At 38.6% G+C, this 15,277-nt stretch overlaps 1 protein-coding gene across 1 annotated transcript in view; it reads left to right on the top strand.

Moving 5' to 3' along the window:
* ITGA2B (integrin subunit alpha 2b) overlaps positions 1 to 14,770 on the top strand; it is a 53,318-nt gene extending 38,548 nt beyond the window's left edge. Inside the window, exons 21-30 of the mRNA XM_081344313.1 lie at positions 773 to 856; positions 1,766 to 1,845; positions 3,980 to 4,060; positions 4,196 to 4,301; positions 4,428 to 4,580; positions 9,954 to 10,058; positions 11,094 to 11,207; positions 12,399 to 12,497; positions 13,370 to 13,492; positions 14,619 to 14,770. Coding sequence (XP_081200439.1) covers positions 773 to 856; positions 1,766 to 1,845; positions 3,980 to 4,060; positions 4,196 to 4,301; positions 4,428 to 4,580; positions 9,954 to 10,058; positions 11,094 to 11,207; positions 12,399 to 12,497; positions 13,370 to 13,492; positions 14,619 to 14,711 — 1,038 coding nt within the window. The 3' untranslated portion in view covers positions 14,712 to 14,770. The remainder of the gene's footprint in view (positions 1 to 772; positions 857 to 1,765; positions 1,846 to 3,979; positions 4,061 to 4,195; positions 4,302 to 4,427; positions 4,581 to 9,953; positions 10,059 to 11,093; positions 11,208 to 12,398; positions 12,498 to 13,369; positions 13,493 to 14,618) is intronic.
* Positions 14,771 to 15,277: the final 507 nt, after the last annotated feature.

Genomic DNA, 15,277 nt, shown 5'->3' with positions numbered 1-15,277 from the left:
TTGACTGGAAGCTCAATTTTACCAAACTTGATAATCATGTTGATCATCCTCCCCCTCTGAGGGAGGTGGATGCTTAAGAAATAGAAAATATAAATAAATAAAAATAAATAAATTTGGATATGTTAATTTATCTGCAATACATTTGGTTGACATCAATTACTGCATATTAGAGAACTGTGCTATATAACAGTGCTCAGGCTCTAGGGGCATCAAACTGCCAGCCTGTGGGCTGGCTGCATCATACAGAGGCCACGTCCACTCCAGCTCCAGCAATGCAAAAAGTCACGATACGTCGCGACACATCACGTGACGTGGCGAGTTTGACACCCATGCTCTAGAATGTGAGTATAATCACACAGCAACTCTCTTTCAGTTATATTGCTATATTTGCAAGTATCCTAATTCAAAGCCATGTAGGATTTTTTGCAGCTGGATACCACACATGGGAGCAGGGGGTTGGACTAGATGACCTCCAAGATCCCTTCCAGCTTTATTATTGTTGTTGTTGTTGTTGTTGTTGTTGTTGTTGTTATGTATTATAAGTTTTTCTGAGATTTAACTTTCTTTGATTTGTTTTATGCTAAAATGCATGAGAAAAATCTGCTACCATATATAACATATTAGTTTTGTTTCAAAAGGGGCTCTGATGACCTAGAAACAACCTTTCCAGTTGAATAGCAATAGTATGAAAATCCTTTCATTTTGTCATACTGCTCATTCAGTCTTCCAAGGTTAAATATACTTAAACACACTCCATCCCTTTTCCCTGCAGAAACTGATCTGTAATTTCCGCAAGGAGAATGAAACCCGATGCGTGGCTTGTGAAGTGGGTAACCCAATGAAATCCCATACAGAGGTAGGGGGTACATTTCTAAAATGAACTTGTTTTCAAGTTTGCTGTGAAGTCTGAAAAAGTAGCAAAAATCTAGAAAAGAATGGAAAATGTTTTTCTCCATGTAATACACAAAATTATACTATATTTCCTTTAACTTGGTAAATAGAACTGAATGGGATCTAAATAAAACTAATTTAATAAAGGTAAAGATAAAGGTTGCCCCGCATATGCGTGCTAGTCATTTCCAACTCTAGGGGCCGGTGCTCATCTCCGTTTCAAAGCCAAAGAGCCAGCGCTTGTCCGAGGACGTCTCCGTGGTCATGTGGCCAGGATGACTAGACACCAAAGGCGCACGGAACGCTGTTACCTTCCCACCGGAGTGGTCCCTATTTTTCTACTTGCATTTTTATGTGCTTTCGAACTGCTAGGTTGGCAGAAGCTGGGACAAGTAACAGGCGCTCACTCTGTTACGCGGCACTCGGGATTCGACCCGCCAAACTGCCGACCTTCTGATCGACAAGCTCAGCATCCTCACCCACTGAGCCACCGCGTCCCTCTCAATCTAATAAATAAATCTAAATAAAACCAATGCATGACACTTTTATTTTTTGCATATAAACAGAACAGAATTGTTACTAATATCTTTTGATTAATACATACAAAGGCAGTTACTAAATTCTATTTTAGTATAAGCAGGATTATTGTCACATGACTTATCTGATTCATATTATACCACAAATCCACAGTCTAGCATCTACAGGCACATAGATAAGTTATTGAGAAATTGTAGCAGAAAGCAAACCATTGACATCAAACAGCATCTAGGTTGTTACAAAGTTTTTTCTTAACCTATCAGTCTTAAGCTCTCCTCTACTCCCTGATTTTAATGTCCTCATTCTCACTTTTCTTCTTGTCCCTTATTATTTGCAGATCAAATTGGATTTGGAACTAAGTATTAGCCAGCTAGAAGATGCCAATAATAGCACTGACTTTGTGCTGCAACTCAAGAGGTAACACTCAGTCAGGCCTCACTGACTTAATCTCTGAAACCAATTTCTCTTTTTTAACCTGGAGCTTCCCAAATGAACTATAACTTCTGGATTCCAAGCCATTATCATTCAACACATTTCCATGGAAATTGTAATCCTGGCAGATTACAGTGGTGCTAGACTCGGGACTGCTATTGTACCAACGTCCTTCAGCCTTCTCCAACCAAAAGACAGAGAAACAACCCTATATCTGTTTTATCTATTTTTATTTTATTAAAAAAAGGTTAAAATTCAAAACTTCAAAAATTTTTAACATAAACAAAAATAACACACAAAACAAGCAAGACATTGAAAAAAAGTGCATTAAAAATACATGAACCTATATATATATATATATACATCATATCCTCCTCCAAGATAGGTGCTGAATGGTAAGTACTTTTCTTTTTCCTGCTGATGATATACTGATTTTGCTGCCAAAGTTGGTTCTTTGGCAATACTGCTCCCTGGATTTGAATGGGAGCATTCATGAACGGCCCAAAATGGCTTTTGGATGGCCGTGAACTCTTCTGCGAAGAGTAATCTTGAAGACTGTAGTTTCCTGTGGCATTAGTTCCATTGTGGGAGCTGTCAGGAAGTGAGCGGTTATCCATCTTTGTTCTCGGCAGTTCATTTTCTTAAACATGCCTGGGTTTTAACTTCACTTTTGAAGCTTCTGTTTCACTTTGCTCTTTATCTTTAAAAGTTGACCAGGTTGTGGAATGTTGATCTATTTTAATCCCCTGCTGGACCTTATCTAGGGTTTTTTTTCCCTTTTCCCTTTGATTTATATTGTTGTTTTAAATAATTTTGCTTTTCCATAAGGAAATCATGTTCCTGTGTAGTGAAAGTGTTTTCATTTGATTTACATCTATATTGGACTCTCACCACAGGAATTTTGCATTTTATTAATTTCCAAAAACATTAGAGCTTTTTTATTTTTCTTTTAATTTTGTATTGAAATATCTAGAAAATATCTTTCCCGCTTCTTTATTTTTTCACTCTGAAAAATATTATTTCTCTATTTCCTGTGTTCTCTTATTATCTATTGTTGTTCAGTTACACAGAGCAACAATGTATCAAATTACAGACAGGCAAATGTGGCTGACATCTGAAAAAACATAGTTTGGTAATGTATAATAGAAAGTTTTTTTAAGAAGTTTGATGAAATGATAAAGGTTACAAAAAATATTCAGATGCAAGTAACTGTAGATAAATCAGATTCACAAAAAGAATTTTATTTAAAAGTGGCAAATTTTGTCAAGAAGATTGAAAAAAATATGGATCTTACAGACTTTGAACTGAGTGGATTGCACATGCCTTCCTGAAGTTCAAGCCTGCATTCCTTTACAACAGCAGAAAACTGAATGAAGAAATGATAAATTGTTTTTCCTAAAGGATTGAAGGAGATTGGGGAATGAATTTTTAATGCTTAACTGGAAAACAATTTCATTTGGACTCTTTGGGAAGATAAGTCGACTTTGGAGAATAGCCTTATTATATTTAACTAGATAACAATTGTTAAGAGATGGTATCAAAAGTAAATGTGGACATATGATTCAGAATGAATCAGTGTTAACTGTTGGGATGATTTAGGAAAGATAAGAAACCATGGTAAACTTTCTACGAGTTGATTATAATAGCAGTTTGTTAACAGAGCGCTTTGAAATTTTAATCTTGCTTTATTATTGTTCTACCTGTTAACTATTTCATCATTAATATAGTAGACAGATGACAGATTAATAATCTGCAAATGGAATAAATAGTTTAACATTTGGGGGGGCTGTTTTGCAAGGAATGGGAAACTAATATTGTTGTAAAATATTTATCAATACTCAACCAAGGGGAAATATGTGTATATGTGTGTTTTTAATGCCCTTTCCCCCCAATATCTTGTTTATTTTGTGAAACTGCTTTACATCTTGAATCCTTTTATGTTGCCAATTATTCTCCCATTCCCCCACTATTTTCTGTATTTAGCTTTCTTATCACAACACTTTTCCATCCTTTATTCAAGTTGATTTGAATGTTCAAATACTGTAAAGAAATCTTGGGGGTGCCTCAAAGGTGAGAACCATTCTGACATCTTCATCATAATTTCAAATTTCTTCTGCAGTAAGAATAGCCAGAACCCCAACAGCAATATAAAACGGTTGCAGGTTCCAGTCAAGGTTGATGCACAGGTAGAGCTGTTTGGGTGAGTGCAAGCCATTTTGCTCAATCTCTTCCATTAGAATATTACTTTTTTGTGAGTGAAGTTTATTTTTTTAATCTGCTGGGCTGATAAGAGGGATACATTTTAATTCTTGTGTTTTGTGCTCTTTGTTCCCAGAATCTCTATACCAGCTGCAACTGTGCTCCCATGGACTCTTGAGGGCTTTAAGAACAAGAGCAATGAAGTTGATGACTATGGACTGAAAATAGAGCATATCTATCAGGTATCAAGAAACATACATTAATTGGAAATATGGAAGTTTTAGCCTAAAATTGATACTTTTCCCTATTAAAGATCTCTTTTCTTTCTCTTCCCCCATGCCTGTCTTCCTCCCACCACCATTCTCCAGTTGCAGAATGCAGGCCCTAGCACAGTATCTGGAGCTGATCTGCTTGTGTATTTCCCCAGTCACTTCTGGAAAGGCTTTTTGCTTTACATCACAAGAGTGAGCACAGAAGGCAACATCATCTGTTCATCTACAAATGAGACTAACCCTCTAAAGGTAGGACTAACAATAGGAAATAGACTTATCACACAATGCTAGAACATCTCATTTGCATTCATGAATTAATCCTTGGCACATTCAGGTTAAGGATTCAAGAAGTTGAAAATGGGGAGGGCGGAGCCAGCTGTCAAACAGAATGGCTGTGTTGAGACGCCGCTCCGAATGAGCATGCTGATTTCACAGCCATTTCTCTGTTCCCGGTGGGTTTTGTAAAAGCTCCTGATCTCTCAGAGGGAGAGCAGAAACAGAGGCGCCCAGCTGAGCGGTTCAGGACAGCGGTCCGAGCCGCAGAAAGCAGGAAAGCCTAGGAGAAAGCCGGGTGAAGGAGATGGCCCATTATGGCGGCCGTGAAGAAATGACAGCTGTCAGAAACAGCGGTGAACTAGCAGGAACTTGAAGAGTGATAGTTTGGACTGAGCAGAAAGAAGAGCAGACATCTTGAATAAGAACTAACGACCAATTAGCATTAAATGAGGGAAGAGTGATACTCATAACTTAAGAAGTGAATTATTTGTTTCAAAAAGTTTCTAAAACAAAAGGGATAAATTGTAATTGTCTTGAGAGTTTAGACCAATAAGAATTAACTGAACATATCTTATTGTATGAATGAATTGGAGGAGGCTAACTAGGAACAAAAGGTTGAATGCCCAAGGAGGGTGAGAAAATTTATTTATTTGTCTTCTTGTTGAATACAATAATATTTATCACTGTCAAGGGATTGACTGTAAAACCTGGTCTTTATTGCTAATGAACTGAATACTGGTTACAATATTGAGGTAATTTAATGGTTATATTATGGTTACATGTTACTATATAAATAAATTAGGATTGTAGTGGAATATAAACACTTGAAATTGATTAATATTGATTATTGTGTATTAGAAGTGTTAGTGTAATAGGTTTCATATTGTGTTAGCAACAAAATATATCATTGTTAAGATATAAGGTACTAGTGATTATAACCTTGGAAGAATAATAAATTCTCCAGGTGTGGCGGAAGGAAAGACAAAGATCATGTATAAGTGGGAGGGTTGGTTGATGTCATTTAGAAAGATGACAAGCACCCCAAATCTAACAAGAGTTGGGAATGGAAGAAGGCAGATAGCCCAAGCCTCATTGGCGGAATTAAGCCCAGCAGGGCAAAGATCCATAGAAGAAATGATGCCACGGGAGAGAGCAGGCTCACTTAAAGATCTACAAGCAATGCTATAATCCATGCAAGAGGTTATGCTGAGAAATCATGAGGATCTAAAAAAAGAGATAACTGAAATAAGGAATGATACTGGAGAACCTCAAGAGAAGATGGGAGCAATGGACGGAAAATTTGAATGTTTCCAACAAATATTGAAAAATGAACAGAAATTGTTAGAAATGGAGGACAGAATGAATAAGGAGGAAAGAAGAGTAGATGAAATGAATGAAAAACTCTCACAAGCAAACAAAGAATTAGAAAACTTGAAACTGAGAAAGCAGACCATTATTTACGTTTCCAAAACGTGAAAGAAGACAAGGGGGAGGACCTCCCAGAAATGATGACGGACTTGTTAGCAAAGGCCCTAGGGACAGGGAAAGAAGAGATGGCAAATGAGATTGATGAAATATATAGAATCGACACAAACTACGTGAGAAGAAATAACCTACCCAAGGAAGTATATATTAGATTAGTGAAGAAGTTAATTAGGGATGAGATTCTGCACAGAACAAGGGACGACTCAATAGAACAGGGGTGTCAAACTCAATTTCATTGAGGGCCGCATCAGGGGCCAGGTGGGTATGGCCAGGGTGGGCATGGCCTACTAGGTGGGCATGGCTAGAGTGTGTATGGCCTACTGGGTGGGCGTAGCCAGGTCTACATCGTTCGCATCAAGGGTGCCTATGGAGGCCTGGGCAGGAGTGGGACAGATCTGAGGGTCTCTGGCAGAAGCAGGGCCAAGGCAGTGGGGGTCGTTCCCTCACTGTTTCCAGGATGGCTTCACGGGCCACATGAAACCACTTCGCGGGCCAGATCTGGCCCCCGGGCCTTGTGTTTGACATGTCTGCAATAGAATATAGAGGTAAACAACTAACTCTCCTTAAACAAGTCCCCAGGAGGATAAGAGACCTGAGAAGGCCCTATCAACATATTACATCGAAATTAATAAGACAAAACATCAATTTTAGGTGGCTGATGCTGGAAGGGATTCTGGTGTCCTGGCAAGACAAAAGATATAGGCTAGATTCGATTAACAAAGCAGAAGAGTTTTTCCAGCAGCACCTACGCAATGAAGATGAACTAGAAGAAAGAGAGTTAAGAGAAGAGAACAATACAGAGATATATAATAGAAAGATACAAGAATCACAAGGCAAAGCACGGGAAACGGAGAGGAGAAAAAATGAGAATGAACTATGACAATGATGATGAAAGTAGACACAAAGAACTCAAGGAAGATAGACTGACAAGAGCGACAAGATCAAAACATAGGCAGTAATGTGGAAATATTAACAGTATTATCATTAAATGTAAATGGACTAAACTCCCCGGCTAAGAGAAATATAATTTTGAATAAGCTTAGTAAGAAAAACTTAAACATCATAATTTTACAAGAAACACATATAAAGAATCAAGACCAAGATCTACTAAACCACTCTAAGCTAGGAATCAAATTTGCATCGCTTTCACAGCAGAAGAAAGGAGGAATTGTGATATATGTTAAAGAAAGAATCCCAGCAAAACAAATCTATCGAGATGAGGAAGGTAGAATACTGATTATTGAAATTTCCCTGAATGAAAAAAAGGTTGACGTGATAGGAATTTATGCCCCCAATGAAAAACAAAGACAATTTTATAAGAAACTGCATAAAGTTATTGCTGATATTGAATATGAGAACATTTGTTTAATTGGCAATTTTAATGCAATTATAGACAGAGAATTAGATTATAAGAGTGAGGAAGTAAGGAAACGAACCAGAAGAATATTACCTGGTACTTTTTTTAAAATGGCGCAAGAATTAAATATTTAAGATAGTTGGAGGGAGAGAAATCTGAAGGAAAAGCAATTTGCATATTATTCAGGGCAGCACCAATCGTTGTCCAGAATTGATATGTTCTGGACAAAGAAAGAATTAAATTCAGATATAGATGATGTAGTAACAGACATTAATACTTGGGCAGACCATAATCCCATTATAATTAAATGGAAAGAACAGAGGACAACAACAAGGAGGTGGACTCTAAAAAAGGCAATCCTAAACCAAATAGAATTTAAGCATAAGATGGAGGAACAAATGCGGACATTCTTCCGGACAAATAAGAAAGAGGAGACTAGCACTCAAAATTTATGGGATACGGCCAAGGCTCTTATGAGAGGAACTGCAATTGCGTACATGGCCAATGAATATAAAAAGAAAAGGCAATATTGAAAAAGTTTAAAGGAAGAACACAAAAAATTAGAATTAGAACTACAAAAAAATCCACAATGTAGAGACCTAAAACAACAACTAGATTTAAATAAGCATAAATTGAACATTATAGAAAAGGAAGAAATGACACAAAAAATAAAAAGGATTAGACAAAATTTTTTTGAACAGGCAAACAAACCCGGGAGATGGTTGACCTATAGATTGAAAAAACAAAAAGATAAAAGATGGATTAGTAAACTACGCAATCAAGCAGGGGAGATGGTACATCAAAATGAAGAAAAAAAATGGGTGACGTATGAATTTTATAAAAATCTTTACAAAGATGACGAAAAGATTACTGAGGAAGGAATATCACAATATCTTATCCTGCGCCAAAATGGACAGGTTAACTCTAGAGCAGACATGTCAAACACAAGGCCCGGGGGCCAGATCCGGCCCACGAAGTGGTTTCATGCGGCCCGCGAAGCCATCCTGGAAACAGTGAGGGAACGGCCCCCGCTGCCTTGGCCCTGGCCCAGAGACCCTCCTCCTGCCAGAGACCCTCAGATCTGTTCCACTCCTGCCCAGGCCCCCATAGGCACCCTTGATGCGAGCGATGTAGAGCTGGCCACGCCCACCCAGTAGGCCATACGCACTCTAGCTACACCCACCCAGTAGGCCATGCCCACCCAGGCCACACCCACCCAGCCCCCTGAGGGCCACCACAATGCTGATGCGGCCCTCAATGAAATTGAGTTTGACACCCCTGCTCTAGAGATTAAAAATAAAACTGAAACAAAGTATTATGAAATGTGGAAAAATTTGTATGATTGGTTCAAGATAAGGAGGAACGCTGGGATGACTATCGATTGATTAGTTGATAACGTAAAGACTTCTTACTAGCACCTATATCAGGACACAATTGAAAGATATTTAAGTACAACATAGACAACCAAAAATGGTTTACCAGAAAATTTACAGATGTTATATGTACATTTTGTCATACTCTGGCCCGTCATAGAATGTATGTTAATTTTCTGTTTTTCTTTTTGTCACATAAGGTAATACTAATAGTAGTGCTGTAGCCAGGGAAGTTGAATCATGTCCACTTTTGTTTTTAAATGTACATTTAATAAAAAAAATTCAAAAAAAGAAAAGAAGTTGATAATGGAAAGACATGTCATCAAGAGCCGATCAAGAGTAGACTGGATTAGTTAGAGTGTGTTTAATTTAATGAGGTTGACCAATGGCATAACCTGCTTGCTATCAGGAATGTTTTATGCCACAAACTGATTAGAAGAAATGGAAAGGTTCTGGAGAAATTACCAACATTCAGAATCTACAAATGTCTCTTCCCTTGACAGTCTGCAAATTCTGGCTTCAAAAGTTCCAGATGATTGCATACATGTATGCAATCAGAATTTGAATCAGAGAATTAAAAAAAGGGAAAACTCAGGGACTGTGGTGATCAAACTATATCAGCTTGATTTGTTCTAACTTTGGCTAGATTTTTTAATATGTTTTATATATGGTATTAAAGCTACTCAGGAAAGATAAGGTATCAGAAGGCAGGACTTCTGATTATCCAAATCAGCTGCCTAAAATTTGTATCAAAATTATCCATTATGGTATCACTTTTTACCCTGAACTAAGCATAATGGGGCATGTTGGATTTTGGTTGAGTATGTTGTATCAACCCAATCAATGTGGTATACAATAGGCTGTAGTGTAGCCTATTGTGGATACAGTATATTGAGCAAATCATTAGTAGGTAGACATAGTTCCCTAGCTAGTTATTTTTCAAATTCAAATTTTCAAATTCAGCATGGAAGAGCACTGTGCCATAAAGAACTTGTCTCCTTAATAATAAACATATTATTATCTATCTATTGAGGAAGTCCTTAATATTTTCTTCATCATAAAAGCAGACATGAAGTAAGGAAGCAAGGAAAGAGAAGAAAATCATAACTGAGTGTCTCTTTTTCATCATAGCTAAAAGTCCAGGAGCCCACAATTGCTCCCAGCAACCTGACCTCATGGCGTTGGCATGAGAGGCGTGATGTCAGCTTTTCAACATTCAAGGAACCTATTGAGATGGTGAGTCTTTGCAGGAAATGCTTAGAGATTGCCTTAATGCTCTTTGTTGTTTAAATTTTATAGGGTAATCCAAAACAAATAGACCCTGGATCTGAATCCCATTTCTTTGCTCTTCATAAATAAGATTTATGAGATCATAAATGAGATACTGACCCAATCTGTACACTTACCTATGTTGCAGTGTTGATCTGAAAGTAAATGACATAAGTATTCTATATATTACAATTCCATAAATATTAAGCATAACCGCATACTATTTCAATTTGAAATATTTAGGTGGGAACTTGTTTGTTTTTAAAATGTCAAGATTTGGAAATCAAGAGGCTTTCCAGCTCTCCTCAGTTACTTAAACAAACTGGCAGATTCTGTGAATGCAAAAGCTAACCCATCTCTAACCCACATCTGCTCCCTCTGCCTATAATTTTCCCTAAGAAAGAAATTGTTACCACTGAAATCCAAAACATTATTGCCTAGTTAGTAGATGTTCAGTCACAATTCTGCTCCCAACTGGAGTGTTCAGTTTAATACTGCAATTATTTCCCACCATAACTTCTCTTCTATGCTATTCTGTTTCTTTATGAAACAAAACATAGAGTGGATTCATCATCTGCAATAATCTTTTTCTCTCCTGTCCTCTAGTAAAGATTTAAAGTCTAGTTCATGGACTTTCCAATGTCCTAGTTTTCCTGATTTAGAAGCATCTTTTGTGTCCTGATTTTCGCGATTTATAATTGTCTTCCCCAGCTGTTGTGCTATTCAGAGATTTAAATTGCAAGTTTGCAGTCACATGCTCCAATAGCCTGTGAAAGGCTCCTGAAGCTTTTTAATACGTGTGAAGGGATCTTTAATTTTTGTTCATTCATGAGCTAGTGCATGGGTGGGGAACCTTGGCTCTTTTATTGACTTGTGGACTTCAACTCCCAGAATTATATATACATACATACATTATATACATACATACCTATATATAATTTGATCAGACTTTAAAAAAAAACTTTAGTTGATTTTAAAACATTTAATCCTTTCTGTCTTCAGAATTGCAGCAGCCAGTTGTGTGCTGTCATTCGCTGCCAAGCGGGAACACTGGAGAGGGGCCATGGAGCTATGGTGACTATTCATTCAGTACTGTGGCTGCCAAGTTTCCAGGAGGTAAGAAATCATAATTTAATAGATATAGACCAGTTTATATACCTCCTGGAAAGGTCTGCTCTGCTAAATCAAAGCCTTGCTAAAAAGGTATTGAACTAGCTTACCAAGAGACTATAGATATGTTGTATTGAAATTATAAACACAGTTTACTCAATGTGTTGTCTGAATGCTGAAATGGTGTGGTATCCAAGAGGATAGGTACTTGTCTCATGGAACTGACAATGGAACATTCAGTGCAGGATCAACAGAAAAAGAAGAGGCAGCGGGGTAAATGGAGAAACAATGGGATGGTTTGGGTTCTATACATATGCTGTTAAGAGGCCATGTGAACTAGAGAGCTGTGCCCAAGTCTTTAAGGAAAAGAGGCCCAAGGAAAGATCTGAAGCAAATTTTTAAAAAGGCAGCCAGATCCAAGCATAAGAGGTAGCAAGTGAGAAAGAGTAGCATTGCATGAATAAACAGAAGCCCTTTGAACCATGAAAGTTGTGGAGCTGAAAGAATAATGATCCTAGGACAAGACGTACTGGTGGATGAACATAGAGCATTGTAAGTGCAATATATTGCTTTGATTAAAGGGCTGAAGTAGGGCTGAAAATAAATTAGGCAGAACTCCCCAGTTATCTCGTAACTAATCTTGAGTCAGTCATTGTCTTGTAGCCTAACCTACCATATAGGATTGTTATTGTTTTATATCACATTAAAGGTAAAGGTAAAGGTTCCCCCGCACATGTGTGCTAGTCGTTTCCGACTCTAGGGGCCGGTGCTCATCTCCGTTTCAAAGCCGAAGAGCCAGCGCTTGTCCGAGGACGTCTTCCGTGGTCATGTGGCCGGCATGACTAGACGCCAAAGGCGCACGGAACGCTGTTACCTTCCCACCGTAGTGGTCCCTATTTTTCTACTTGCATTTTTACGTGCTTTCGAACTGCTAGGTTGGCAGAAGCTGGGACGAGTAACAGGCGCTCACTCTGCTACGCGGCACTCGGGATTCGACCCGCCAAACTGCCGACCTTCAGATCGACAAGCTCAGCGTCCTAACCCACTGAGCTACCGCTACAGCAATTGGTGTGTTAGATCTTAGAGCAGGTGACAAGCCAGCAGATGATCCACAAAGCAGCAAATGTTTATAGTCTCTGCCTTCTCCCACTCCACATATTAATGAGCCCCCCCTGCTACTTCCTTCTTACACAACAGCTTCCAAAGCACCTTCTTATCCAATCCTGGGCTAAGTTTATTGCCACAGGGATGCCTTACAACATTCAGCCAGAGGTTCTACCCAGTGGGACTGCCCTGGTAAGTCCAAGATTATCAGCATTATTGGCAAATGTGAAGTTTTCTATCAATGCCAACATTTGTTCGACAGGCTTTGAATTTTGGCTTAGAAAATCAAAATATTATTTGAATCATAGCATTTATTAATTTCATAAATCCAGTGCTAAATCCAGTCTGCCTGGTTTGACTCTTTTCTTCCTTTTCCCTCTCTATAATCTATATATTCTAACTTGAATGCTGAAAGTGCTCGACATGGACTGAAAGTTAATAGAACATTTTCCTGAATAATTTCCATTTTAGAACTTTAGAGCACTACCTTATTCATTCCTGGATAGTTCTAGAAAGTTGCTGACACCTGAAGAATTACATAGTATTGTGTCATAAGGATGACTATTCTGGTTAATAACCTGAGATTATCAATGGTCCATTATACACACGTGCAGCTCTTTGTGCTTCTCTTAATGATCTCAAACCATGAAGACCCTGATTAGCCATTCCCCCCCCCCACACTTAATCTAAATTGGGCAAGTATATTTTCTAAAACTTGAGAATTTGATAGGATTTGCTATATTAGGAATACCTTTATTCTAAAGTTTCAGTCATGTTGTTGGAGACTTCCTGGCCTTACAAAGGGAGAAGCAAATGGATTATTTGTAGAGGCAAAACAATACTTCATATTTCAATTTCCTAAACCAAGATATGTTTGGCAGAGTGACTAATAACAATTTAGCAAAATCTTCCCTTCAAAACATAACTGCAGTTCCATCTTTTAGCAGCCTTGCAAGTATGGGTTGGGAATGACAATCATTATTTTATTATTTCTTCTTGGCTATAATATCAGCCTGTTAATTCATCTAGTTTTCTTTCTCCCATCTCTTTCCTGCTGCTCACAGGCTAAAACGTTAGTCGAATGGGTGAACCCTGATGCCGAGATAGACATCCCTACAGGGTGGATCGTAACAGCTGTGTTGGTGGGACTTCTCCTCCTTGCAGTCTCCATTATTGTTCTTTGGAAGGTACATGAAACCCTGGGCAGGGAAGCCTGGCCTGTATAAAGCACAGGATGCAAAAGTCCAAGAGCATGTTCCTCTTCATGCATGCAGCTGCACTGGAGAGAGAACCAGGCTCTGCTTTTTGGAGGCAAGGTAGCCAGGGATACATTATATTATCTGGAGAACATAGCTGATGAACTCTCTGATGTCTGCTGGTTGCATAAGCTTATCTGTAAACAACAGAAAATAAAAAGCAACGTATAAGTAAAGTTAAGGATGGTAACAAAATTGTAAACATCCAGTCCTGGGACTAGCCCCTCTGACTGCCAATTCCAACCTAGTTTTGGCATAGAAAATGCTTTGATGGGTCTGAGCAAATGATCAAACAGATGATTTTCCTTCTGATACTTAAAATGAATAAATAGTTGACAGTTATGAGATTGCTTAGACAGTTAGGTGGAAGGTACCCTAGTGTTGTGATTCAGGGTCAGCCTGTGGGTTCAGCAGTTGGGTCGGATGACTCAGAGGAGGAGGAGGGGGGTGTTGAAGACCTTGCTGAGGGGGTTGAAGATCTTGCTGATGAGAGCCCTCAGCCAGGCCCCTCCCACTTGGTCACCATGGAGACCCAGCTGTGTGAGCCTGACAGCGTGGATGAAGATGACCCACAGCTGGCCCTGTTCAAGGATGCCCGACGCAGGAGGCAGTCAATTAGGAGTAAACAGAGGAAGGCAATGGGGCTTCTCGGAAGGAGGCAGAGAGAAGCCACGCCCTGAACTCTATATAAGGGGAATGTGTGGGGAGGGCTGGTTTGCTGAAGGCAACCGCTTGGATAGTTCGTGTTTCTTAAAGCTCCTGTTTCTTGGTTCGTGTCTTGTTTGTTTTTGTAGCTATAAATTTGGCAGGCGTAATTCCAGCCTCTTGCCGTTTGTAAAGGGGTTGTCCCTGTCTTTTCTGCAGGGCCGGTAGCAGGCTGGTACAGAACACCTAGTTTCGCTTCTGCACTCTTCAGTTAATATGCTAAATAAATACATAGCTTTGTGTGGTATATTTTAGCCATGTCAGAAGTCTCCACCTATGAGAAACTACTTCACGCCTAAAGTGACTTGTTTCTTATTCACTCCAATTTTTCCCACTTTCTTTTTTTCAATAGACAGGCTTTTTCAAGAGAAATCGACCACCCACCGAGGATGAAGAGCAGCTAACTCATGATCCTGGAGTTCAGTCAGCTGGAGAGGGGCAATAGGGTATCCTATTCCTCACATATCAAATCTCATTATTAAATGGATCCATTCCTTTCCTGCTCATATTCTCTAGTGTTCTGTTACCAGCAACAGGCAGTTTGTAGAGAACATAATTTACTCACTCTCTGTATGTGCAAATCACATTTTCATCAGCTCCTCAATTTCAGAAATCATGTCCTGGCTGCAAAGCTTTGTTATAAACCTACCAAGTGGATGACCAATTGCAGATTCAAAAACTCATCTATTTATAATAGTAAACAGCTAGTGGAAGATAATGTTATAAAAACATCAATGCTTTAAAGAATCCTTCACAACCTAACTTAAAAATAAACATTTTGCTTATTAAAGGGAGAGTCAGTGGGTATAAAAAAATGCCTAATGTATTAGATGCACATGAACATTGCCTGATTCCATCAACATTCTTGCAGCTAGGAAAATTCTAATTTTCTTTTTAAAAAATATATTTTTGTACAGCGTACTTTGTTCCTTTTTATATCATTTCCCTTTATTATATAAATATGTTGCAGACTGCAGTATTCCTTAATAATTAAGGTATGAACACTCTTGT

This window comes from Vipera berus, assembly GCF_964194415.1.
Source record: "Vipera berus genome assembly, chromosome: Z".
Lineage (NCBI taxonomy): Eukaryota > Metazoa > Chordata > Lepidosauria > Squamata > Viperidae > Vipera > Vipera berus.
This window is presented reverse-complemented; position numbering and strand designations above follow the sequence as displayed.